This window comes from Macaca mulatta, chromosome X (genome assembly GCF_049350105.2).
Source record: "Macaca mulatta isolate MMU2019108-1 chromosome X, T2T-MMU8v2.0, whole genome shotgun sequence".
NCBI lineage: Eukaryota > Metazoa > Chordata > Mammalia > Primates > Cercopithecidae > Macaca > Macaca mulatta.
The window spans coordinates 160728188-160751345 of NC_133426.1; the positions used below are offsets into that span (position 1 = coordinate 160728188).

At 55.2% G+C, this 23158-nt stretch overlaps 1 protein-coding gene across 29 annotated transcripts in view; it reads left to right on the forward strand.

Moving 5' to 3' along the window:
* Window positions 1–23158, forward strand: part of IKBKG (inhibitor of nuclear factor kappa B kinase regulatory subunit gamma) — a 37181-nt gene that overhangs the window by 6434 nt on the left and 7589 nt on the right. For 2 of the 29 annotated variants that reach the window (XM_077988938.1, XM_002806446.4), the window contains exons 2-10: window positions 4490–4691; window positions 8945–9156; window positions 11328–11446; window positions 13184–13336; window positions 14485–14581; window positions 15615–15758; window positions 16354–16496; window positions 16714–16775; window positions 17074–17789. In XM_077988938.1, the coding sequence (XP_077845064.1) occupies window positions 4505–4691; window positions 8945–9156; window positions 11328–11446; window positions 13184–13336; window positions 14485–14581; window positions 15615–15758; window positions 16354–16496; window positions 16714–16775; window positions 17074–17216 (1260 nt within the window). In that variant the 5' untranslated portion in view covers window positions 4490–4504 and the 3' untranslated portion in view covers window positions 17217–17789. Of the gene's footprint in view, window positions 1–43; window positions 169–4489; window positions 4692–4968; window positions 5050–6279; window positions 6423–8708; window positions 8804–8944; window positions 9157–11327; window positions 11447–13183; window positions 13337–14484; window positions 14582–14864; window positions 14908–15443; window positions 15759–16353; window positions 16497–16713; window positions 16776–17073; window positions 17790–20132; window positions 21229–23158 lie in introns of those variants that run through there. The other 27 variants (XM_077988945.1, XM_077988943.1, XM_077988955.1 and 24 more) reach the window with 27 other exon arrangements.

The window sequence follows — 23158 nt, forward strand, 5'->3', positions numbered from 1 at the left end:
ACTTCCGGATCCCACAGCTATGACACCGGAAGCCGGAAGCGGGGCTTTCGACAGCGGAGAAGGAAAGGGCGACCGCGGAACTGGAACTTTCTCGGAGCGCCGGGGCCCTACCTGCGTTCACAGTCCGCCGCTCCCACCCTTCTCACGTCTGACCGACTCTGCTGACAGGTGTGGTCCTTTTCCCTAAAGACAGGGTTCCATCGGTGGGTGTTCCGCCGCTTCCGAGACTCCCCCGGACGTTCAGGCTCCCCCATCTGTCTTGGGCCCCAGCCCGTTCCTGCCGCGCGCTTCTGGAGCACTGGCCAAGGCGGGCCGATTCAGGACCCAGGTTACTTGGGCGGCGAGCTGGACTGGTTTCTGCTCCTCCCTTCTCTTCCACTGCGGGGTCTGACCCTACTCCTTGTGCGAGGACTTCTCTAGTTCAGAGACATTTTCTGTTCTCCAAAGTTGACTGCGCTCGATCAGGGTCGTTAAATTCTTCGAAAATGCCTCAAATATAGTTTGGCAGCTAGGTATCTGATCTCATGTGCCTGTTTTCTCGTTTTGCAAGACAACATCTGCCTGTTCTCATACTGTTTCTGTGATCTGAGAATGAATGGGCTGTCCTGGCACATTAGAGGAATAGCACGGAGGTCACTATAGCTGGAGCAGAGTGAGGGAGGGGAGCATAGTTGGAGAGGAAGGGATGGGGTACCCGATGGTACAGGGCCTTGTAGGCCGTTGTAGGGAGGTTGACTTTTACGCAGAAGGCAACGGGGAGCCATGGTAGGGTTCTCAGTAGAGAAAGAATGTGATCGGAATTACGTCTTACACTGATCGTTCTAGCAGTGGTGGGGAGAACAGACCATAGTGGGCAAGGGTAAAAGAAGGGCGACCTATTAAGAGGTAATTGCAGTAATCCAGCTAAGAGACAGTGCTTTGAGCATCTTATTATTGAAAATTTCAAAAATGTACACAAGTAGAAAAATTAGTATAGTAAATCTTTTTAGTTTGTTTGTTTTTGAGAGATGGAGTCTCGCTGTGTCGCCCAGGCTTGAGTGCAGTGGCACGATCTCAGCTCACTGTAACCTCCTCCTCCTGGGTTCAAGCGATTCTTCTGCCTCAGCTTCCCAAGTAGCTGGGACTGCAGGCATGCGCCACTACGCCCAGCTATTTTTTGTATTTTTGGTAGAGACGGGGTTTCACTGTATGTTGGCCAGTGTGGTCTTGAACTCCTGACCTCAGGTGATCTGCCTGCCTCAGCCTCCCAAAGTGCTGGGATTACAGGTGTGAGCCACTGTGCTCGGCCAGTATAGTAAATCTTACATTCACAGCTCCCAACTTCAACAATTGAAGTTATCAACTTGTGACTAATTTTGTTTATACCCCTCGCAATTCTCTCCCGTTATTATTTTTTTCTTTTTCTTTTCTTTCTTTTTTTTTTTTTTTTTTTTTGAGACAGATTCTCCCTCCGTAGCCAGGCTGGAGTGCAGTGGTGTGATCTCCACCCACTGCAACCTCCGTCTCCTGGGTTCAAGCGATTCTCCTGCCTCAGCCTCCCACATAGCTGGGACTACAGGCGTGCACCGCCACGCCCAGCTAATTTTTGTAGTTTTAGTAGAGATGGGGTTTCATCATGTTGGCCAGGATGGTCTTGATCTCTTGACCTTGTCATCTGCCTGCCTTGGCCTCCCAAAGTGCTGGGATTACAGGCATGAGCCACCGTGCCCGGCCTCTTTTTTTTTTTTTTTTTTTTTGAGACCCAGTCTCACTCTGTCACCCAGGCTGGAGTGCAGTGGCATAATCTTGGCTCACTGCAACCTCCATGTCCCAGGTTCAAGCGATTCTCCTGCCTCAGACTCCCAAGTAGCTGGGATTACAGGCATGCACCATCACTCCCACCTATTTTTTTTTTTTCTTTTTTTTTTTGTATTTTTAGTAAATACAGGGTTTCGCCATGTTGGCCAGGCTGGTCTCGAACTCCTGACCTCAAGTGATCCACCCGCCATGACCTCCCAAAGTGCTGGGATTACAGGTGTGAACCACCATGCCTGGCCACCATTATTATTTTCAATAACAGCTTGAGATATCATTAGCATGTCACACAGTTCATCAATTTAAAGTGTACAATTCAATGGTTTGTGGTATGTGTATTCACAGAACATTTTCATCACCTCCCCAAAGAGACCCCATACCCTTTAGCTCAGCTTATCTTCCCCCCAGCCCTAAATGGCTCTCCCCAGTAACCATTAATCCACTTTATGTCTCTATGGATTTGCTTGTTATAAACATCTCATATAAATAGAATCATACAGTGTTTAGTTTTTTGTGACTTGTTTATTTCTCTTAGCATATTTGCAAGATTTGTTCATGTTATAGCATGTGGATGTACTAGATTTTGTTTATTCATAGTTGGTGGACATTTGGGTTGTTTCTACTCTCTGGCTGCTATGAGTAATGCTGCTACAAGCATTCATGTGGAGACATGTGTTTTCATTTCTCTCGGGTATATACCTAGGAGTTTTCCCATTATTTGGAGGTGAATTCAGACATCATCTTTAAATATTTAAGTGTGCCTCTCTCTAAGACAGGACTCTGAAAAACAACCACAATATCATTATGACACCTAAAATAGTTAATGTTAATTGCTTAGTGTGATCAGATGGGTCGGGGGATACATTTTGACAGGATTTCCTGATGGATTAGATGTGCTCTTTGTGTGTGTGTGTGTCTGTGTGTGTGTGTGTGTGTGTGTGTGTGACAGAGAGAGAGAGAGAGGAGAGAGAGAGAGAGAGAGAATCAAAAAAGACTTGACAGCTGGAGGATGGATTTGCCATCAGCTGATAACAGAGGCGGCCTTGGGTAGATCTGAGTTTTGGGGACTGTCGGGGGTCTTAGAGAGGTTCGTTTTGAGAGGACTACTAGATAACCAAGGAGAAATGTTGAGATTGATAAATGAATGTGGAGTTTAGAAAAGAGGTCTAATTAAGCATCAAGATTGGAGTTCAAGGCATGAGACTGGATAGAATTCCTGCGGGAGCGAATGTAGTTACAGAGGAGAAGACGTCCTAGGACAGAGCCCTGGGGCACCCCAACATGAAGGGTGGGAACCCAGTGAGAGTGCCTGGGCAGGAGTAGCCAGCAAGATAGGGAGGAAACCAGGAGAAGGGGCTGTTCTGGAAGCCAAGGGTGGAGTGCAGTGGCGCAATCTCAGCTCACTGCAACCTCCACCTCCTGGGTTCAAGCAATTCTCCTGCTTTGGCCTCCCGAGTAGCTGGGACTACAGGCGCGTGTCATGTCACCACACCCTGCTAATTTTTTTTTTTTTTTTTTTTTTTTGAGACGGAGTCTTGCTTTGTCGCCTAGGCTGGAGTGCAGTGGCACAATCTCGGCTCACTGCCAGCTCCGCCTCCCGGGTTCACGCCATTGTCCTGCCTTAGCCTCCCGAGTAGCTGGGGCTGCAGGCGCCCGCCTCCACGCCTGGCTAATTTTTTATATTTTTAGTAGAGACAGGGTTTCACCGTGTTAGCCAGGATGATCTCGATCTCCTGACCTCATGATCTGCCTGCCTCGGCCTCCCAAAGTGCTAGGATTACAGGCGTGAGCCACCGTGCCCGGCAATTTTTTTTTTTTTTTTTTTTTAGTAGAGGCAAGGTTTCACCATGTTAGCCAGGATGGTGTCTATCTCCTGACCTTGCGATCGGCCTGCCTCGGCCTCCCAAAGTGCTGGGATTACAGGCATGAGCCACCGCGCCCTGCCAGACATTTTAATCTCACAGTTCTGGAGACTAGAAGTCCAAAACCAAAGGGTTAGCAAGCCCACACCCTCAAAGGCTCTAAGAGGGCGATCCTCCCTTGACTCTCCCAAGCTTCTGATGGCCCCATTTATTCCTGGGCTTGTGGCTGCTTCACTCCAGTCTCCGAGGCAGTCCCGACATGGCCTCCTCCCCTTGCATCTCCCTCTGGCTTCTCTCTTCTGTCTCTCATAAAGACACTGGTTGTTGGATTTAGGGCCCAACCACGTCACCCAGAATGATCTCATCGTGAGATCCTACGTCTTCAAAGACCCTTTTCCTAAATCACATTTATATGTTCCAGGGGTCGGACCATGGGCATGTCTTTTCGCGGGGCTACCATTCAGCCTACTACACTGGATGAGGGGCCAGTACCCTCCACTTCTCCTGCTTGGAGGTGTGTAGGGAGTCAGGATTCCCAGCATACTGACATCTCCCTCCACAAACAGTCCTCTTGTGACTCTCCCACCTCTGGTGAAATTCATCTGTTTCCAGCCTGGAGATAGGCCTTTCCAAGTCCCACATGGGTGGTACAGCACCTCCCTTTGGAATGGGAGTATCTGCTGCCCCTTAGACTGAAAACCCACTTTAGCATCCTGATACACTAGGCGAATTATCAGCATTCTGTTTAAAATGTAGCCCCAGAACTCATAGGCTCGTTCTGGTGGGTAAGGATGTGGGTCTCCTGTGACTCCCCTGCTGCCTTTCTCTTTCAGCCCCTGCCCTGTTGGATGAGCAGGCACCTCTGGAAGAGCCAACTGTGTGAGATGGTGCAGCCCAGTGGTGGCCCGGCAGCAGATCAGGACGTGCTGGGTGAAGAGTCTCCTCTGGGGAAGCCAGCCATGCTGCACCTGCCTTCAGAGCAGGGCACTCCTGAGACTCTCCAGCGCTGCCTGGAGGAGAATCAAGAGCTCCGAGGTGAGGAAAGAGTCAGGGGATCCGACCCTGCTGAGGGGAAGGCATCTTCTCCCCACCTGCACCTCTGTGTTTCCTGGGCCTGGGGTGGGGATGTGCTGCCTTCCCTCTTGGTTTCAGGAAGTAGACTCTGAGATGCAGATTAGCAGGGAGGAAGTTTAGAGTGCTCTCAGGACCAGTACTGGGAAGGGAAAGGAGGGACAGTGGAAGAAGCCGGGGTGGGCAGAGGGAGAAGCACGCTGCCGGGTAGGCTCCAGGACAGCCTTGTTGGACCTTACAGGGAGCTCTGGAGCTGGAATGAACCTTCCAGGTTGGACCAACATGTCCAGGCCTCTGTGTCCCTGCACTGAGCACTCGTGAAGTACTGTCCATCCTGGGACAGGGCAGAGTCGGCCCTGGGAAGAGGCGTGGTCTGCCCAGAGAGGGGGTGGGCCTGTCCTGGAAATGGGCGGGGCATGCCCTGGTAGAGGGGCGTGGTCTGTCTTGGGAAGGAAGGTGTGCGGCCCCCACAGGCAACATTCCTCTGGGGCAGTCCCTGCGCACACCTCAGCGGAGGTGAAGGCTGACTTCCCACATTCAGCGGCTGGGACTGGGGAGTTCTCTCCTAGGCTGCCATCTGGGCGCCCCTCACCCTCGGTGCTGCTCAGCTCCAGGTCGTCGTGGGTTCAGGGCTCAGCTGCACGCTCCTGCCCGCGCCCTGGGCGTGATGGCACCCCCAGCCCCTGCCATTCTTCCCCCTCGCCTCCTCTCCCCACCATTGCTCTGCATTGCCCTGGGTTAGCCCAGGGGTGCCAGGTGGCTCCCCACCATACACTCTTGCCTTTCTGCTGCGGCGGCCTTCTAAACCGCCGGTCCCAGAGCTGCAGGGAGGGGCGGCACAGCCTCCCCACGTGGCTCATTGTGTGTGGTGCGGCCTGTAGCCCCTTTTGCTTCACCCTTTGGTTCCTGCTGGGGACTCAGGCCAAAGTGTCCACCCCATCGTGGAGGACAACACCCCTTCCTTGCGGGAGTCATCCCTGAGCTGGCACCTCAGTTGTGTCTTCAGTTGGCTCTCCGTGTCCTGGCTGGCTGGCTGGCAGCTCCTGGGCGAGGTGGCATGTGCTGTGACTAGTAGAGGCCGCTATCATGGGCCCACTCTCCTGCCTTGTTTGCTGGACTGTGGTCCAAGATGTTATGTGGGGCTCTGTGCTGACAAGTCACATACTCTGTAGGCTTCAGAGAGTGGCTCTGGCTAACACCCTGTGGGAAGGGACAAGACCCATGCCTGGATGTGTCTCCTCTTCCTGTCACGGCAAATCACCTTTCCTTCCATGGAGGAAGGGGTCAGTGCAGTCAGCTTGCTGTCAAGGGGCTGCTTGGTCTGCTCGACAGCGAAGCTGAATTGAAGAGGCCCTGCTGGAGCACGGAGACCCAACACAACCTGCCTGCCCCAGGACAGGGTCCCCCACCTCAGTGCTATCGGCACCTGGAGCTGGAGAATTCTCTTGTGCATTGTGGGTTGTGGAGCAGAGTCCCTGGCGTGTACCTGCTAGATGCCAGTAGCACCTGTCCTGTTGTGTCAGCTAACAATATCCCCAGATATTTATTGCAGAATGACCCCTGGGCGGATACAGTTGTCCCTGGTGAGACCCACTGTATTGAGATCTTCAGAGCACTGGTGCACAGAGAGGTGACAGCTAGACTGAGGGCCTCTGCTCATCCCCAGGAGAGTGCTCTGTTGAGGGGGAATTGAGGGTGAGTGTTGCAGGCCAGCCGTGCTTCCCTTCCAGGCTGTGTGTTCAGCGCAGCAGCTTCCCCCGGGCTTCAGGGGCACAGGGAGGCCTCAAGGCTGTATTGACTCCCCTTGCTCTGCCTGACCTGAGCTTTGTGGGTGGCAAGTGAAACTTGTGTCAGGCCCTGGGCCAAGCCCCCAAGGGCCCAAAAGATGTCTGTCCCGCAAGATGTACATGCTTATGTTTATGGAGGAAGCTGTATTTAGAATGTTTAGGGGGAGATTCACAGAAGAAATTGCATGTCTCTAGTGTGTGACTCCACTTATGAGACATGTCCAGAAGAGGCCAATCTGCAGAGGCAGATGCAGATGAGGAGGGGCCTGGGGAGTGACTGCTAATGGGGTCCCGGAACTGTTCTGGAATTAGATAGTGCGGATGGTTGCGCAACCTGATGGACATGCTGAAAACTGCTGAATTAGTTAAAATGGTGAATTTGATGTCATGTGAATTTTACCTCAGTTCAAAACATTTTTTAAAAGACAAGTTGCCAGCCAGGTGCAGTGGCTCATGCCTGTAATCCCAGCACTTTGGGAGGCCGAGGCGGGGGTATCACCTGAGCTCAGGAGTTTGAGACCAGTTTGGCCAACATGGTGAAACCCCATCTCTACTACAAAAATTAGCCGGATGTGGTGGCAGACACCTGTAATCCCAGCTACTTGGGAGGCTGAGGCAGGGAGAATTGCTTGAATCTGGGAGGTGGAGGTCGCAGTCAGCCGAGATCGCACCACTGCACTCCAGCCTGGGCGACAGAGTGAGACTCTGTCTCAAAAAAAAAGACAAGTTGCAGATGAGCTGAGCTTTGGGCAGAGCCAGTGGGATTCTAATGGGGGTTGGATGTTGTGCTCATCAGCAAGCAACAGTTAGTTGGTTGAGGGTTTTGATCACGGGGTAGCTACTGCCTTCCCCATTTTATCCAGCTCTGTAGTTGCTATAAAGTTGCTAGAACCTTGGCATATCACTTATCAGTTTTGTCACCTCAGATGGCTCCTTCACTGCTTGGGGTGTCTCCTGGGTGCGGGGCTCTCCTTCCTGTGGCCTCTGCTGACTGCCTGGCAATGGCATATGCTCTGGTGAGGGGAGGACCAGCGGTTTTTCCTGTTTGTTTTCTGCTTTCTCGTTTAACCCTCCTCGTCTTGTAAGATGAATGTTGTTGTCTCTGTTCACTATGCAGATGAGGACTTTGAGTCTCAGAGACACCACTAACTTGCCTGGTCCAAGACTTCTGGGCCTCTCAGGCTGCAGCCATCAATGCTGCAGTGACGTTTGCCTGGGAGGCTGACCCTGGGAGTCTGCAGGCGTATTAGGACCCCCTGATCCAGAAGACAGCAGAGATGTAGGCCAGGAAGGACCACTACCGAGCATCTGAGGGCAGGCACACCTCAGACTGACCAGAATACAAATGAATTCGAGTCACTTACAAAGAAAGTGGCATAAGGCCAGGCACAGTGGCTCATGCCTATAATCCCAGCACGTTGGGAGGCCGAGGTGGGAGGATCACTTGAGACCAAGAATGTGAGACCAGCCTGGACAACATAGCAAGATCTTGCCTCTACAAAAGTAAAAATTCAAAAAAGTGGCATTTGACACTTTTTTTTTTTTTTTTTTTTTTTTTGAGACGGAGTCTCGCTCTGTCACCCAGGCTGGAGTGCAGTGGCCGGATCTCAGCTCACCGCAAGCTCCGCCTCCCGGGTTTACGCCATTCTCCTGCCTCAGCCTCCCGAGTTGCTGGGACTACAGGCGCCTGCCACCTCGCCCGGCTAAGTTTTTTGTATTTTTAGTAGAGACGGGGTTTCACTGTGTTAGCCAGGATGGTCTTGATCTCCTGACCTCGTGATCCGCCCGTCTCGGCCTCCCAAAGTGCTGGGATTACAGGCTTGAGCCACCGCGCCCGGCCATACACTTTTTTTTTTTTTTAATTGAGATAGTTTCACTCTGTTCCCCAGGCTGGAGTGCAATGGTGTGATCTCGGCTCACTGCAACCTCCACCTCCCAGGTTCAAGTGATTCTCCTGCCTTAGCCTCCCAAGTAGCTGGGATTACAGGTGTGCGCCACCACGCCCAGCTAATTTTTGTATTTTTATTACAGACGAGGTTTCACCATGTTGGTCAAGCTGGTCTGTAGCTCCTGACCTCAGGTGATCCACCCACCTCAGCCTCCCAAAGTGCTGGGATTACAGGCATGAACCACTGTGCCTGGCCGACACATGCTATTAAGTGAAGCTGATGTGTTTGGTATTGTTTTCTTGTAGAAAGTGAGGGGCATTTGTGTAATGGATTTTGGAAGTGTTTAAAGAAACAAAAGGGAGTGTTGAGACGCCATCCACCCCTGAGAGAAGCTGCATTGGTATTATGGGGGGGAGGGGCACCAGGATGGGTGGCCCCACTTCTAGCCTCTGACTTCCTGAGCCTCAGGCCCATGTGGGCCCAGGCAGGGCCCAGCAGGCCGGGCTGCCCAGCTCCCCTCCACTATCCCCTCTGCCACCAGATGCCATCCGGCAGAGCAACCAGATGCTGCGAGAGCGCTGCGAGGAGCTTCTGCATTTCCAAGCCAGCCAGAGGGAGGAGAAGGAGTTCCTCATGTGCAAATTCCAAGAGGCCAGGAAACTGGTGGAGAGACTCAGCCTGGAGAAGCTCGACCTGAAGAGGCAGAAAGAGCAGGCTCTGCGGGAGGTAGAGCACCTGAAGAGATGCCAGCAGGTAGCCGGGGCAGGGCCAGGTTCTGAAAACCCATGGTGACGCCAGTGTTCCACGAGGGAACTCGTGGTCGGGGTCTCCCAAAGCACCCTGGGGCTCAGGGCTGTGCTGGGAGGGCTCAGAACTCAGAAAAGCCGTCACACTCTGAGTTCCGGTTTATTACAAGGAAAGGACACAGGTCACGGTGAGCGAAGGCTCAGGGTGCACAGGACAGGCTCCAGGAGAGACCAGGCGTGAGCTTCAGTGGCTCCTCGCCCAGGGCACAACAGGTATTGTGCCGACAGCACCTGTTTCTTTCAGCAACAGTGTGGGGGCAGCATGCGTGGAGTCATAACTAGGGAAGCTCACCCAGCCGTGGCGGCCAGGGTTTCCGTGGGGGGTGGGCTGTGTAGGCGTGGAGCGCCTGTGTGGCCAACCCTGGTCACTCGGGCTACAGCCACCAGAGGTCCAGCTGTGTGGCCCAGGGCTCCCCCATAAATCGTGTGGTTAGCACAGACCCCCTGGTTTCAGGGCCTTTGTGTGTGGGCTTGGCTGATTGCAGGATCCTGGCGATGTTAGTCAGGAAGGGGCTGTGCTGCCTTTGAGGGGCAAGGTGGGGAGAAGTGGTGGAGAGGAAACTTGCTGGCGGGTACCTGGCACTTGCCACAGCCAGGTTCCGCTCCCCTGGGAAAAGGCGTGGATGGTGGGCTGTGCACGCCACTCCACTCAGGGCTTGGAGCGCCTGGCTTAAGGTGTTGATTTCCTGTGTGGGAAGTGGATGAGTTTTCTACAGCTGCCGTGACCAAGCACCACAGACTTCAGCGAGGCCGAAGCCCCAGAAACGTGTGGCCTCCCGGTTCCGGAGGCCTGGAGGCTGAGCTAGCGGTGGTGTCCCCAGGGTGGGCTCCCGGCCAGGGACATGAGGGAGCGGCCTTCCAGGCCTCTCCCCGGCGCTGGGGGCCCCCGGCGGCGCCTCTCCAGCCTCCGCCTCCGTCATCCCGTGGCCTTGTCCCCGCGGGCCTCTGTGCCTGTCCTCCTCTTTTGACAAGAACACCGGAGATACACAAAGATACACAAAAGCGGGCCTTTGTTCAAGCTGGGAAAAGAGATTTTCTTCAGAAACCCCCGCTCACGGGGGAGAGAGCTGAGCTCCGTTCCCGCCCCAGCAGAGGCGGCATGGCCTTGCGAAGGGAGGATGAGGGAGTCGGGAGGGGGCGAGTGGAGGCTCAGGTGAAAGATGACGGGGCAGCCAGCGTCCGTGCCACGAGGCCAGCCGTGTGTGGGAGCTGCCGGTGCTTACCAAGGTTGGGATTCTTCCCTCCCGTGGAGACTGGGAGACCGGGCCCCGTGCCTCCTGAGGTTTCCATTTCCAAGGAGTGGCTGCGGGGCCCTCGGGAAAGACCCTGGGTTGTGGGTGCTACACAGATGTCTCAAAGGGACAGGCTAAGCCCTTGCTAGTAAATGCTGTAAGAAGGGGAGGTCAGGTGTTGGCCGGAACAGACAGTAAATGCTTTGGACAGCCCTGAGCGTTTCCAGACGGGAACTCACTCAAAAGGGGGCCGGGGCGTCCCAAGGGCGCGGCCTTAGGCTCCCAGAGGCCCCGTGAGGTGGTGGCCGGGTGTCTTCGTGCAGGGGTTTGAGTGGAGCGTGCCTGCCGAGACGTTCTGCAGTTCCCAGTGTTTAACAAAATTCAGTGTCCACTCTTTGATTTGCAAAAACTCTCCCATCCTAGCGGCCCCGGGTGTGGACTGGGGCCTGTGTTTACTTTGCCCTGTTCGTGCCTGACCTCCTTTTGCCCCAAGTCTCAGAGAGGCTGAGAGAGATCCCCTGCTGGGGCTGCAGCCGCAAGGCCACCGGGTTCAGCCCTCAAGGCCTGCTTGCCGGGGCAGTGACTAAGCCGTTGACAACCTCAAGGCAGCTTTGTGCTCCTTCGTCTCTTTGGGGATCTCTTTTGGCCCCATCTGTGTGTCTCACCCTGTGGCGGAGGGTTAAGGTGGGCAGCTGGGGAGGGTTGGGTGGCCCTTGGGCTCATGAGGCCCCAGGGCACCCAGGTTTGGGGGTGCCGAGGGCAGGAAAAAAGGCCTCATGGTGCGCAGGCCTCAGCCTCTTGCGGGTTGCCCCGGGGCTTGTGGATGGCAGGAGTGGGCCGCTGGGGAGAAGGCAGTGCTGACAGGAAGTGGCTTTTTCTCCTGCAGCAGATGGCTGAGGACAAGGCCTCTGTGAAAGCCCAGGTGACATCCTTGCTCGGGGAGCTGCAGGAGAGCCAGAGTCGCCTGGAGGCTGCCACTAAGGAATGCCAGACTCTGGAGGGTCGGTGAGTCGTGGGAGCCAGCTCCGGAGACCCCTTCCAGGGTTTCCAAAAGCATGAGGTGGGTTTAGGGGCTTCCAGGCTGCTCCTTGATGAGGCTAGACCGGGGCAGGCTGCGTAAACACGTTGGGGCAGGTGTCAGGAGAGGTCTGGGCCAGGCATCCGGGACCTGGGTCCCAGCCAGCTCTCCGCACTCTGTGACCCTTTGATGGAGTTTTGATTATTTCCTTAGGAGGCATTTTGGGGGCCCTGAGCCCACACCCACGGTGTCTAGTTCTCTGGAAGGACTTCTGGGACCGGTGCACGGTTGCCCGCGTGGCTGAGGTAGATGACAGTTTTGGAAAAGGGCACAGGGCAGGAGCCGCCAGGGCAGGAGCCGCGGGGGGAGTTGGAGAAGCCCTGTCCCAGCCTCCCACCGCCCTGCGAGCGGCACAGTGAGACGCGCCTCCCACACGGGCCATGTTCCTGCCCAGAGATGCCCACTAGACACTTGGCGCCCTGGGTGTTTACCGGGGACAGGTCCTGTGAGCGCCCTCTGCCAGGCAGGTACCTAAATCTCCGACTCCCAGCAACAGAGTGGGTGCTCATGGCAACCACGTTGTTCCTACAAATGGCGCAGGTGCAGGGACCGCCCTGACCACTAGGGAAAGTGTCACTGTGTCAAGGGAACTTTACCAGCCAAGGGCCAACCTTGCCAACCAGTGGCCTCAGGCCTGCTGGTTACTCTCTTTTGCAAAGGGGTCTTGGTTCTTGTGAGTGGGACCATTGGGTCAAAGGGCAGGGAGGTTTCTGTGGTTCTCATTCGGCCCTGCTTCTGCCCTCCAGACAGATGGATCAGCTGCCAGGGGGGCCCCGGCCACCCCAGCACAGTAGGCGGTCAGGGTGTACTTGGGGCAGCCGGCAGGGCAGAGGGGAGGGGAGCTCGACCCAGGCTCTGATGGGCAGAGGGAGCCCGTGCAGGGTGTGGGGGCAGCATGCGGGCAGGCGTGGAGGGGAGAGCCAAGAAGCAGAGTTGGGGTGACTAGAGAAGGGCCGTGTCTGCCTGTGGCCAGAGGGCACCCAGGACCTGCACAGAAGCACCCACCATCATCCCTGCAGTGAGGCTGTGTGGTGGGCTGAGGCCAGACCCTGGAAACTGGAGGTTAAGGGAGCTGTAGGGGGGCAGGTGTGGGAACTGAGCATCCGAGCAGGTGGTCTGGGACTCCAGCAGAGCTCTGGGCAGCACCAGGGATGGGGCCGAGTCCTAGTCGGCGTTGAGCTCAGTGCTTGCACGCCCAGGTGGGCAGTCTCTCACTTTTGGAACAACAGTCTCTCCTGACCCCTCCACTGAGACTTCTTTTGCTGGGGCCCCCAGCAACCCCCCATTGGAACTCCACAGGCAGTTCCAAGGGCTCCTCTCATCTGGCCCCAGCACTGCGGGATGCAGGTGACCCCATCCTTTTCTCGGACCACCCCCTTCCCCTGGCTTCCAGGTCTCCTTGGCATCTTGACCCTGTACTTGGTCACCTGCTGGGCCCCTACATTGAAGCAAACACGTCTCAAGCAAAGCTCCTCACCTGCTGCTCCCACCTGGCCCCCTGCAGTTGTCCTTGTGTCTGGTGACGGTGCCTCCACCCTGCTGCCTGGCTTCAGCTCACGGTCACAGAGTGTTCAGAGCCGACCCCCACCCCCCCGCCCATGCCCTGCGCATAGCCCCTCCTCTCCCCGTTTGTCCTCCCTGAGTCTGCTCTTTCCCTGTGCCAGGGCCCGGGCGGCCAGCGAGCAGGCGCGGCAGCTGGAGAGTGAGCGTGAGGCACTGCAGCAGCAGCACAGCGTGCAGGTGGACCAGCTGCGCATGCAGGGCCAGAGCGTGGAGGCCGCACTCCGCATGGAGCGCCAGGCTGCCTCGGAGGAGAAGTGAGTCAGCCGGGGCGGGGCCGCACCACGGGGTCTGTGGTTCTACACTTGATCTTAGCCAAAAGGCCGAGAAGTGTTGGGTCCATGGTTCGTTCTGCCTTCTGAGGAGTCCTTCAGATTCTGTCTGTGGCTGCGGGCCCATTCTGTCCCTTAGCCTTGCTAACAGTAGAGGCGACTATGATGACACCCGGTTTGTCTTTGACACAATCATGCCCTCTGCTATCCAGACCACGTCTCACTGCCTGTCCACACGTGGCCTTTTTTGTAGTTTTTTTTCCTAGCCACTAGGTCATCAGGGGACTTGTCCTTTAAAACCCCATCTAGGCTGGGTGCCGTGGCTCACGCCTGTAATCCCAAACACTTTGGGAGGCCAAGGTGGGTGGATGGCTTAAGCCCAGGAGTTCAAGACCAGCCTGGGCAACAGAAAGACAACAAAAATACCCCAAGCCTCCCTTCTACCGGCATCCAATCTGGGACCTCAGGTTCCTGTCCTTGGCGTGCCTTTTGAGTCTCCTTTAGAACAGTTCCCCTGCCTTTCTGAGCTGTTTGTGAAGTTCACAGTTTTGAAGAGTGCAGGGTAGTTCCATTGTATTATTACTATTAATTATTATTATTACTATTACTATTGTTATTTTCAAGACAGGGTCTTGCTCTATCGTTCAGGCTGGAGTGCAGTCACATTATCTCAGCTTACTGTACCTTCTGCCTCTTGGGCTCAAGCGATCCTCCCAACTAGCCGGGACTATAGGCACAGGCCAGCACACCTGGCTAATTTTTGTATTTTTGGTAGAGGTAATGTTTTCCCATGTTGCCCAGGCTGGTCTTGAACTCCTGAGCTCAAGCGATCCTCCCGCCTTGGCTTCTCAAAACGTTGGGATTACGGGTGTGAGCCACCGCATCTGGCCGCGATTTTATTATAAACATTTTAAAATACTAGCTTTTAGGAAAACGACATTAACTGCCTGGTGACCAGTCCAGCGTTCTGCTTTAGAGCTGACAGCCTCAGGAGTCCTCACACAGCCTTGGAAGACCCCATTCCAGGCCTGTGATGCGAGGGAGGGAAGGGAGCGGGTAGAGTTGGAAGCAGGCAGGAACTGTGACTGGACTGGGATGAGGTGGTTTCTCCAGCAAAAGCTCCTTTTCCTCAGGCGGAAGCTGGCCCAGTTGCAGGTGGCCTATCACCAGCTCTTCCAAGAATACGACAACCACATCAAGAGCAGCCTGGTGGGCAGCGAGCGGAAGCGAGTAAGTGCGGCTGCCGGGGCTCTAGGGCTGGCCTTGTCTCTTCCTCTCCCCGCTTCCCTGAACCTTGAGAATGGGCTTCTGGGAGGGACGCTTGACTTGCCTTAGACCTTTATCAGGCTGCAGCTGTGACAGCTCAGGGAAGCTGTGGGGAGATGGCAACCCCGGGATGTGGCTCTCAGGAGTGTGAGCAGGCCACCATAATAGGGGGCTGGACCAGAGCCTTGGGATGCTCCCTCTGTGGGGCTGGGGATATCTTGTCTCCATGGACATTCCCTCTTGCCAGCCATCGCCATCTAGGCACCTGGCTCAGCTTCCCCCAAGCCAAGGTAAGCCCGGCAACATTTCCACCCCAGTGTTGGTTGGGAGCCTTTTCCTAGTTTGTCCTCATCAGACCTAAGCTGGGTGCAGTTTGCTAGCGATCACGTTTTAGCAGGACACCATCAATCGTAAGTGTACCCAGAGGAGATTTATAAGGACAAAGCCTGAAGCCAGGTCACGTGGGGAAGAGTTAGCTACAAAACTGGCCACTTAATTTCTGGAGGGAAGCGTTGGTGGGGTGTGTCTGCGTGTGTCTCAGGGAGCTGGGGATGCCTGTGTGGGAGGAGTGCACCTCTGACCAGGTGGCAGAGTGGAAGGACTGAGGACTCTCAGCTTAGCTGTGCACGTGGCGGGCACAGGACCGGCTCGCTGTGAGTGGGTGTGGCCTGTGTCCTATGAAGGGTGGGAGGAAGGCTGTGCAGCTGGGGGTTCTGGGAAGGGAATGTCGGCCTGGCTGGAAGGTTGTGCCAGATGACCTCAGCGGCCTCTTCAGTCCTGAAAAAAACCTCAGCATCTCCTCCTCTGTCGTTTTGGGCCGTGACAGGACGCAGTCTTCTCCCTGTGCACGCTGAGATCCTGCAATGGGCCCTCAAATCAGGGGCTGGCATCACCCAGCTTGGTCAACCACGGCCACTCTTTCGTCCTTCTCAGTTCTTCTCAGCCAGCCTCGCCCCGGGCCAACGAGGCTCCGTCAGCTCCCCTTGCCCGTCTTTAGGGAATGCAGCTGGAAGATCTCAAGCAGCAGCTCCAGCAGGCCGAGGAGGCCCTGGTGGCCAAACAGGAGGTGATTGATAAGCTGAAGGAGGAGGCCGAGCAGCACAAGATTGTGATGGAGACCGTTCCGGTGCTGAAGGCCCAGGTGAGGGCCCTCCTCTCTGGCCCACCCTGGCACTGGGACCTGGAGTGCCTCTTTGGCGTCTCTTTTTTTTTTTTTGCTTTTTGAGACGGAGTTTTGCTCTTGTTGTCCAGGCTGGAGTGCAGTGGCACGATCTTGGCTCACTGCAACCTCTGCCTCCCGGGTTCAAACGATTCTCTTGCCTCAGCCTCCTGAGTAGCTGGGCTTACAGGCGCCTGCCACCACGCCCGTCTAATTTTTGTATTTTTAGTAGAGACAGGGTTTCACCGTGTTGGCCCGGCTGGTCTCGAACTTCTGGCCTCAGGTGATCTGCCCACCTCAGCCTTCCAAAGTTCTGGGATTACAGGCGTGAGCCACCGTGCCTGGCCTCTTTGGCATCATTTTGTAGTGGCCTTTCGTAAGCTTCTGAACCACTTGTGCTGCTCCTTAGACCTCTCGGTGAGCTTGGCGTTACTCGCCGGCGTGTCTGTTTCCTCTGCGCCGCTGGGGTCTCTGGGAGGGCAGCAGTGGGCTCTGCTTTGTTCCTATGGTGCGCGGCACAGTGCCTGGTGGGTGGCTGGCTTGTGGCGGGCACATCCCTTTCTGTTGGATTTGCCAGGCGGACATCTACAAGGCGGACTTCCAGGCTGAGAGGCAGGCTCGGGAGAAGCTGGCCGAGAAGAAGGAGCTCTTGCAGGAGCAGCTGGAGCAGCTGCAGAGGGAGTACAGCAGACTGAAGGCCAGCTGTCAGGAGTCGGCCAGGTGGGCCTCTGAGAACGTGCCCGTGTAAGCAGTGGGTGCGACACTGGGGGGTCGCCAGTGGTGACCGCAGGAGACGGATGGCTCCTGGTGTTCTGGGTTAGGGCTCACTGTGGTCCCTCTCCTCTCACCTGAGCTTCCAAGAGCTTCTTTGACACTAGTCCAGCCAAGGAGCTTTACAGAAACGCGTGCCTTGACTGGACGGTTTCTGTTTTCAAAGGATCGAGGACATGAGGAAGCGGCATGTTGAGGTCTCCCAGGCCCCCTTGCCCCCCGCCCCCGGTGAGTGAGTGAGCATTGGGCCTGTGGGAGGAGGTGGGTGGGGAGGGCAGGTGCTGCGCCGCGGGAGGTCACAGTTCGACCTTCCTGTCGCTCTCTGGAGACTTGACGGCGGGAGCTCGTATAGGCCACCCCATCGGTAGCCCACCCCCTTCCCTGAGGCTAAGGGAGGCGTGCCGTGGTATCGGCGGCTCCTGGTTTTACATGAGTGGCCTGTGAGACCAGGCCTGCCATTGACAGTCCTGCCAAGTCTCCGTCCCCTTCCATCCTCCCCTTCCCTCTGACTCTTCTCTTTTCCCAGCCTACCTCTCCTCTCCCCTGGCCCTGCCTAGCCAGAGGAGGAGCCCCCCTGAGGAGCCACCTGACTTCTGCTGTCCCAAGTGCCAGTATCAGGCCCCTGATATGGACACCCTGCAGATACATGTCATGGAGTGCATTGAGTAGGGCCGGCCAGTGCAAGGCCACTAGCTGCCGAGGACGTGCCCAGGACCGTGCAGTCTGCGCTTTCCTCTCCCACCTGCCTAGCCCAGGATGAAGGGCTGGGTGACCACAACTGGGATGCCACCTGGACCCCCACCCAGGAGCTGGCCGTGGCGCCTTACGCTTCAGCTCTTGGTCCACTGGTCGCCTCTTTTAGGGTAGATGCGGCCCTGATCAGGCCTGACTCGCTGCTCTTTTTGTTCCCTTCTGTCTGCTTGAACCACTTGCCTCGGGCTAATCCCTCCCTCTTCCTCCACCCCGCACTGGGGAAGTCAAGAATGGGGGCCTGGGGCTCTCAGGGAGAACTGCTTCCCCTGGCAGAGCTGGGTGGCAGCTCTTCCTCCCAACGGACACCGACCCACCCACCGCTGTGCCCTGGGAGTGCTGCCCTCGTACCGTGCACACGGGTGCTCTCCTTTTGGGCTGCATGCTATTCCATTTTGCAGCCAGACCGATGTGTATTTAACCAGTCACTATTGATGGACATTTGGGTTGTTTCCAATGTTTTTGTTACCATAAATAATGGCGTAGTAAAAATCCTTGTGCATTAGTTGTGCGTATCTTTGGCATAGATTCTGAGAAGTGACACCACTGAGTATGGGCGATGGGGTAGATGGTACCTGAGCCCCTTCCTCCTTGGAGCTTGGTCTCCCGTCTCTCCCCACCCGCTATTTCCCTAGCCTTGCCAAGGAGGAGGTGGGAAAGCCCGTTTGGGTTTTTGTCATTCGCTAGGCCATGCAGTTCTCCGTCAAGTGTGAGCTTCAGCATCTTTTCTGAGACTTAAGGATGCTTTTTAGTTCTGCTTGTGAATGGGCTGCTCATATCATATGTATATATGTATGTATATGTGTATATATGTGTGTGTGTGTGTATATACATATATATATATATATATATATATATATATATATTTTTTTTTTTTTTTTCTCCTTTTTTTTTTTGAGACAGAGTTTTGCTGTTCTCACCCAGACTGGAGTGCAGTGGCGCAATCTCAGCTCACTGCAACCTCCGCCTCCTGGGTTCAAGCGATTCTCCTGCCTCAGCCTCCCTAGTAGCTGGGACTACAGGTGCCTGCCACCACGCTCGGCTAATTTCTGTATTTTTAGTAGAGACGGGGTTTCACCATATTGGCCAGGCTGGTCTCGAATTCCTGACCTCAGGTGATCCACCTGCCTTGGCCTCCCAAAGTGCTAAGATTACAGGTGTGAGCCACTGTGCCCGGCCAATTTTTGTATTTTTAGTAGAGACAGGGTTTCACCATGTTGGCCAGGCTGGTCTCAAACTCCTGACCTCAGGTGATCTGCCTGCCTCGGCCTCCCAAAGTGCTAGGATTACAGGCGTGAGCCACGGTGCCCCGCTGGGCTGCTCATATCTTTTATCCATTTGTCTACTGGGTTGTTGTCTTTTGTTGCTCAGCTTTTAGAAACTCTTTGTCCATGAGCAGGATTAGCTTTGTGCCTGTGATAGAAATTGCAGATATCTTTTCCTGCTTTGACCTTGCTACTAGTGTTTCTTTGTTTTTTGTTTTGAGACAAGGTCTCTGTCTGTCACCCAGGCGGGAGTGTAGTGGCACAATCAGAGCTCACCGCAGCCTTGATCTCCCGAGCTCCAGCAGTCCTCCTGCCTCGGCCTTGCGAGTAGCTGGGATCACAGGCGCGGGCCACCACACCCTGCTAAACTACTGTGCTTCTCGGCCTCGAAGTTTTTTTTTCTTTGTGTAGTCACATTTATCCATTTTTTTCCCCTTTTACTACTTTTGAGTTTGGAGTCGTCATGACCACCTCGTGGTCTGATGGAAGGATGCTTCACACACAAGCACTTTTCTTTTTCCAACACCGAAGCATGCTCTTGTCTTCACCAAGAGTGTTGCTGCTCAGTGTGACCGGTGGTGGCTGTTTCATCACATTCCAGAAGTTTGTGATGCCGTTTCCTACACTGGCCCCAATTATGAAGAACAGACGACTCTACTTGTTTTACAAGATTCTGGAAATTTCCTAGGATGTCAGAGCCCTGGGCATTAACCCTGCAATTGTAGCAAAGGAAACAAAGTTGGAAGTTGACTCCCCAGCACCCGGGCCTGCCTTCCTGCCCTCCTCCAAGCTGCCCTGGTTGGGAACGGGATGTTGTGAATCCACCCCGAGGCTTCCTCACAGGGCTTCTTCCTGCTATTTGACAGTGTGAGGCTGGCTAGAATTGGGGTATGAAGCCTTCTAAAAATTAACCTGGCCTGAGGGCTTTCTCAGCATCTGGGGGTGGGGTGTGGCGGGGAGTGATCTTTCCCCTTCTTCAAGCCAGGTGTCCATCAGATTGTACTTGGGAAACTGAAAGGCACAGACAGCTTCTCTGCTCACGGGTGCTGCACTTAATTCCTAATCTTGCAATTTTTCTACAAGAGCACTTTACATTTTTTTTTGGAGGGAGGGTGTATGAGTGGACTGTGGCTGCTGTAACAAAGCACTGCACACTTGGGGCTGAAAACAACAGAAACTCCTTCACAGTGTTGGAAGCCAGAGTCTGCAATCAAGTTGTCAGCAAGGCTGGTTTCGTTTCTTTTTCTTTCTTTCTTTCTTTTTTTTTTTTTTGATAGAGTCTTGCTCTGACACCCAGGCTGGAGTGCAGTGGCGCCATCTCAGCTCACTGCAATTTCCGCCTCCAGGGTTCAAGCAATTCTTGTGCCTCAGCCTCCCGAGTAGCTGGGATTTCAGGTGCCTGCCACCACATCCTGCAAGGCTGGTTTCCTCTGCAGGCGCCAAGAGAGTCATTTACGGGCCTCTGTCTCAGCCTCTGCTGGTTGCTTATAGAGCCATCACCCCAGTCTCTGCCTCTGTCATCACACAGTCTCTTCCTCTTCGTCTGTGTCTTCCCTTTTGTCTCATAAAGGACACCAGTCACTGGATGTAGGGCCCACATGGATAATCCAGGATGATCTCCTCATCTCGGCATTCTTTACATCTGGAAAGACCCTTTTCCCAAAGAAGGTCACACCCATGAGATATGCACGTATCTCTTCAGGGCCACCACACCACCCAGTATGGGGACATCCTCCAGAGCACACAGATGAGGGCAAATGCAGCAGCAGTGCCTGGGAGCTGGAAGAACCCACCGCCCTGCCTCCTTCCTCCTCTGGTAGCACGGTGTAGGGTTGACCGTATACCAGACACCAAGGATTTAAAACCATACCATTTGCCCGGAAGTAAGGCATTCGAAGGTTTTCCTTTTCGGCTTTACTTAGGTTGAGCTTCCAGAACAACTGGTCGGATTACTCTTGGGAGGGAACCAGCCTGCCTGCCCTATTGGCTGCGGCCCCTTGATGCACAAACCAGAACCCCGTTCCTCCTGGAGCTTGTGGCGTTCTCTGGTGTTTATGCGCGCTCCCCCTCCTGCCAACCAACGCACGAGAGCAGTGCGGGTGACCAGTAAGCACAGTGAGAAGGTGTTTCGCCCTCATCGGTAACTAAAACAACACCAAGTCCAACAGCAAGCAAAAAGTGATCTGAAAATGGCAACTGACGAAGCCCTAGGTGAGCGCTCTGCCGGCAAGGTGCAGGACAGAGGCCTTGCAATGCCGTCCCTTCCAAGGGGGCCATTTGCTGGGATGGAGCAAGCCCGTAGGCAGCGTCCTCAGCCCTGGTGTGTAACCCTAAGAGAGAGTCGGGCACTCACGATGACTCTGGCTTTGGGGAGGCGCTTCACTTCATCGTTTGTAGCTGCCAAAGGTCGGGGTAAGATAAGAGGCTGCATATGTAACGACGTGGCCCGGCACAGCTGGCATTTCGAACATCTCACACGCAACATGCCTTATAGCATGTTGGTGTGAACAGGCCAGGTGCCAAACTTATGGATAAAGCGTGACCCCAGTAGAGAAGTAAAAGCTCTGAGTGCACACCCTGCTAACATTTGGAGGGACGTGAGTAGCTGGGTGGCCAGTAATGAGAAGTTTCCCTTACATGTTAATATATTTCCTAAATGCTTATAATTTGCACGCATTCCTTTGATACACACAGAATACGTCTTCCCACACAGTCGCTCGGGTGTTAACGCAGCTTGGTTTTCTTCTGTGCCAGTGGCAGGGAAGAGCTCGCTGTTGACACGGCCACCCAGCAAGGCACGGGCAGGGGCTTACCGTGTCTCCTGGGGCTGCCGTGACCAAGCACCACAGACTTCGGCGAGGCCGAAGCCCCAGAAACGTGTGGCCTCCCGGTTCCGGAGGCCTGGAGGCTGAGCTAGCGGTGGTGTCCCCAGGGTGGGCTCCCGGCCAGGGACATGAGGGAGCGGCCTTCCAGGCCTCTCCCCGGCGCTGGGGGCCCCCGGCGGCGCCTCTCCAGCCTCCGCCTCCGTCATCCCGTGGCCTTGTCCCCGCGGGCCTCTGTGCCTGTCCTCCTCTTTTGACAAGAACACCGGAGATACACAAAGATACACAAAAGCGGGCCTTTGTTCAAGCTGGGAAAAGAGATTTTCTTCAGAAACCCCCGCTCACGGGGGAGAGAGCTGAGCTCCGTTCCCGCCCCAGCAGAGGCGGCATGGCCTTGCGAAGGGAGGATGAGGGAGTCGGGAGGGGGCGAGTGGAGGCTCAGGTGAAAGATGACGGGGCAGCCAGCGTCCGTGCCACGAGGCCAGCCGTGTGTGGGAGCTGCCGGTGCTTACCAAGGTTGGGATTCTTCCCTCCCGTGGAGACTGGGAGACCGGGCCCCGTGCCTCCTGAGGTTTCCATTTCCAAGGAGTGGCTGCGGGGCCCTCGGGAAAGACCCTGGGTTGTGGGTGCTACACAGATGTCTCAAAGGGACAGGCTAAGCCCTTGCTAGTAAATGCTGTAAGAAGGGGAGGTCAGGTGTTGGCCGGAACAGACAGTAAATGCTTTGGACAGCCCTGAGCGTTTCCAGACGGGAACTCACTCAAAAGGGGGCCGGGGCCTCCCAGGGGCGCGGCCTTAGGCTCCCAGAGGCCCCGTGAGGTGGTGGCCGGGTGTCTTCGTGCAGGGGTTTGAGTGGAGCGTGCCTGCCGAGACGTTCTGCAGTTCCTAGCACCATCATTTTCTCCTCCTCAGACCCCTTGGTTCTCCTCCCATGCCCCGGCAGCTGCTTCGCAGGCTCCTTGCTGGTTCCTTTGTCTCCGAGCTGAGTCCTGAATTCTCTTCCTCTCCTTGCTCTGACGCCCCCCCCTTCGTGACGTCGTCCATCTTCAAGGCATTGATGCTGATGACAGATTTCTATCTTCCAGTCCTGATCTGTTCCTTCATGAAAATGAGCCCAGTAGCCCGTCGAAGCCAGAACTGGACTTTTAGCCCTCACCCCCTGCCAACTCTGCCCTTTCCCTTATGCCCAGTTGCTTAAGCCAAAGTGGATTCCTCTTCCTCTCATGATCCAAACTCCTGAGTCCCTTCACCTTTTGCCTAGACTATCACGGCAACCTCATTGCTGCTTTCACAGTGGAGAGCGTGGGCTCCCTGTGATCTACTCTCCACACGGCAGCTGGTGTCATCTGGTAAACCCTTGCTGAAACCCTCCCATGCCCTTCAGTTGCCCTGGAAACCTGAACTCCATCCGCAGCCTGGCTCCCAGAGCCCCCACGCCACTGGCACTCACGTTATGTCCCTCTCCTGCTGGCCCGCTGCACCCAGCCGCACCACATGCTGGCCGTACCACATACACGCTGGCCAATTTTGGCCCTTCCTCGAACACACGGCGCTTGTACCTGTTGTCCCCTCATCTTTGCATGGCCGATTTCTTTTTCTCATTCAGCTCTAAGTTTAAATCTTCAACAGTTCTAAGTGGATCACCTTCTTCACCTTAAAGTCCTCATCCTAAATCACACTGCGCTGTTTTAACTCCCTGCTTGGCAGTCCAAATGGCCTCATTTATTCTGCTTTGTTTTCTCTCTCCTTCCACCAGAGGGAGAGCAGAGGCCTC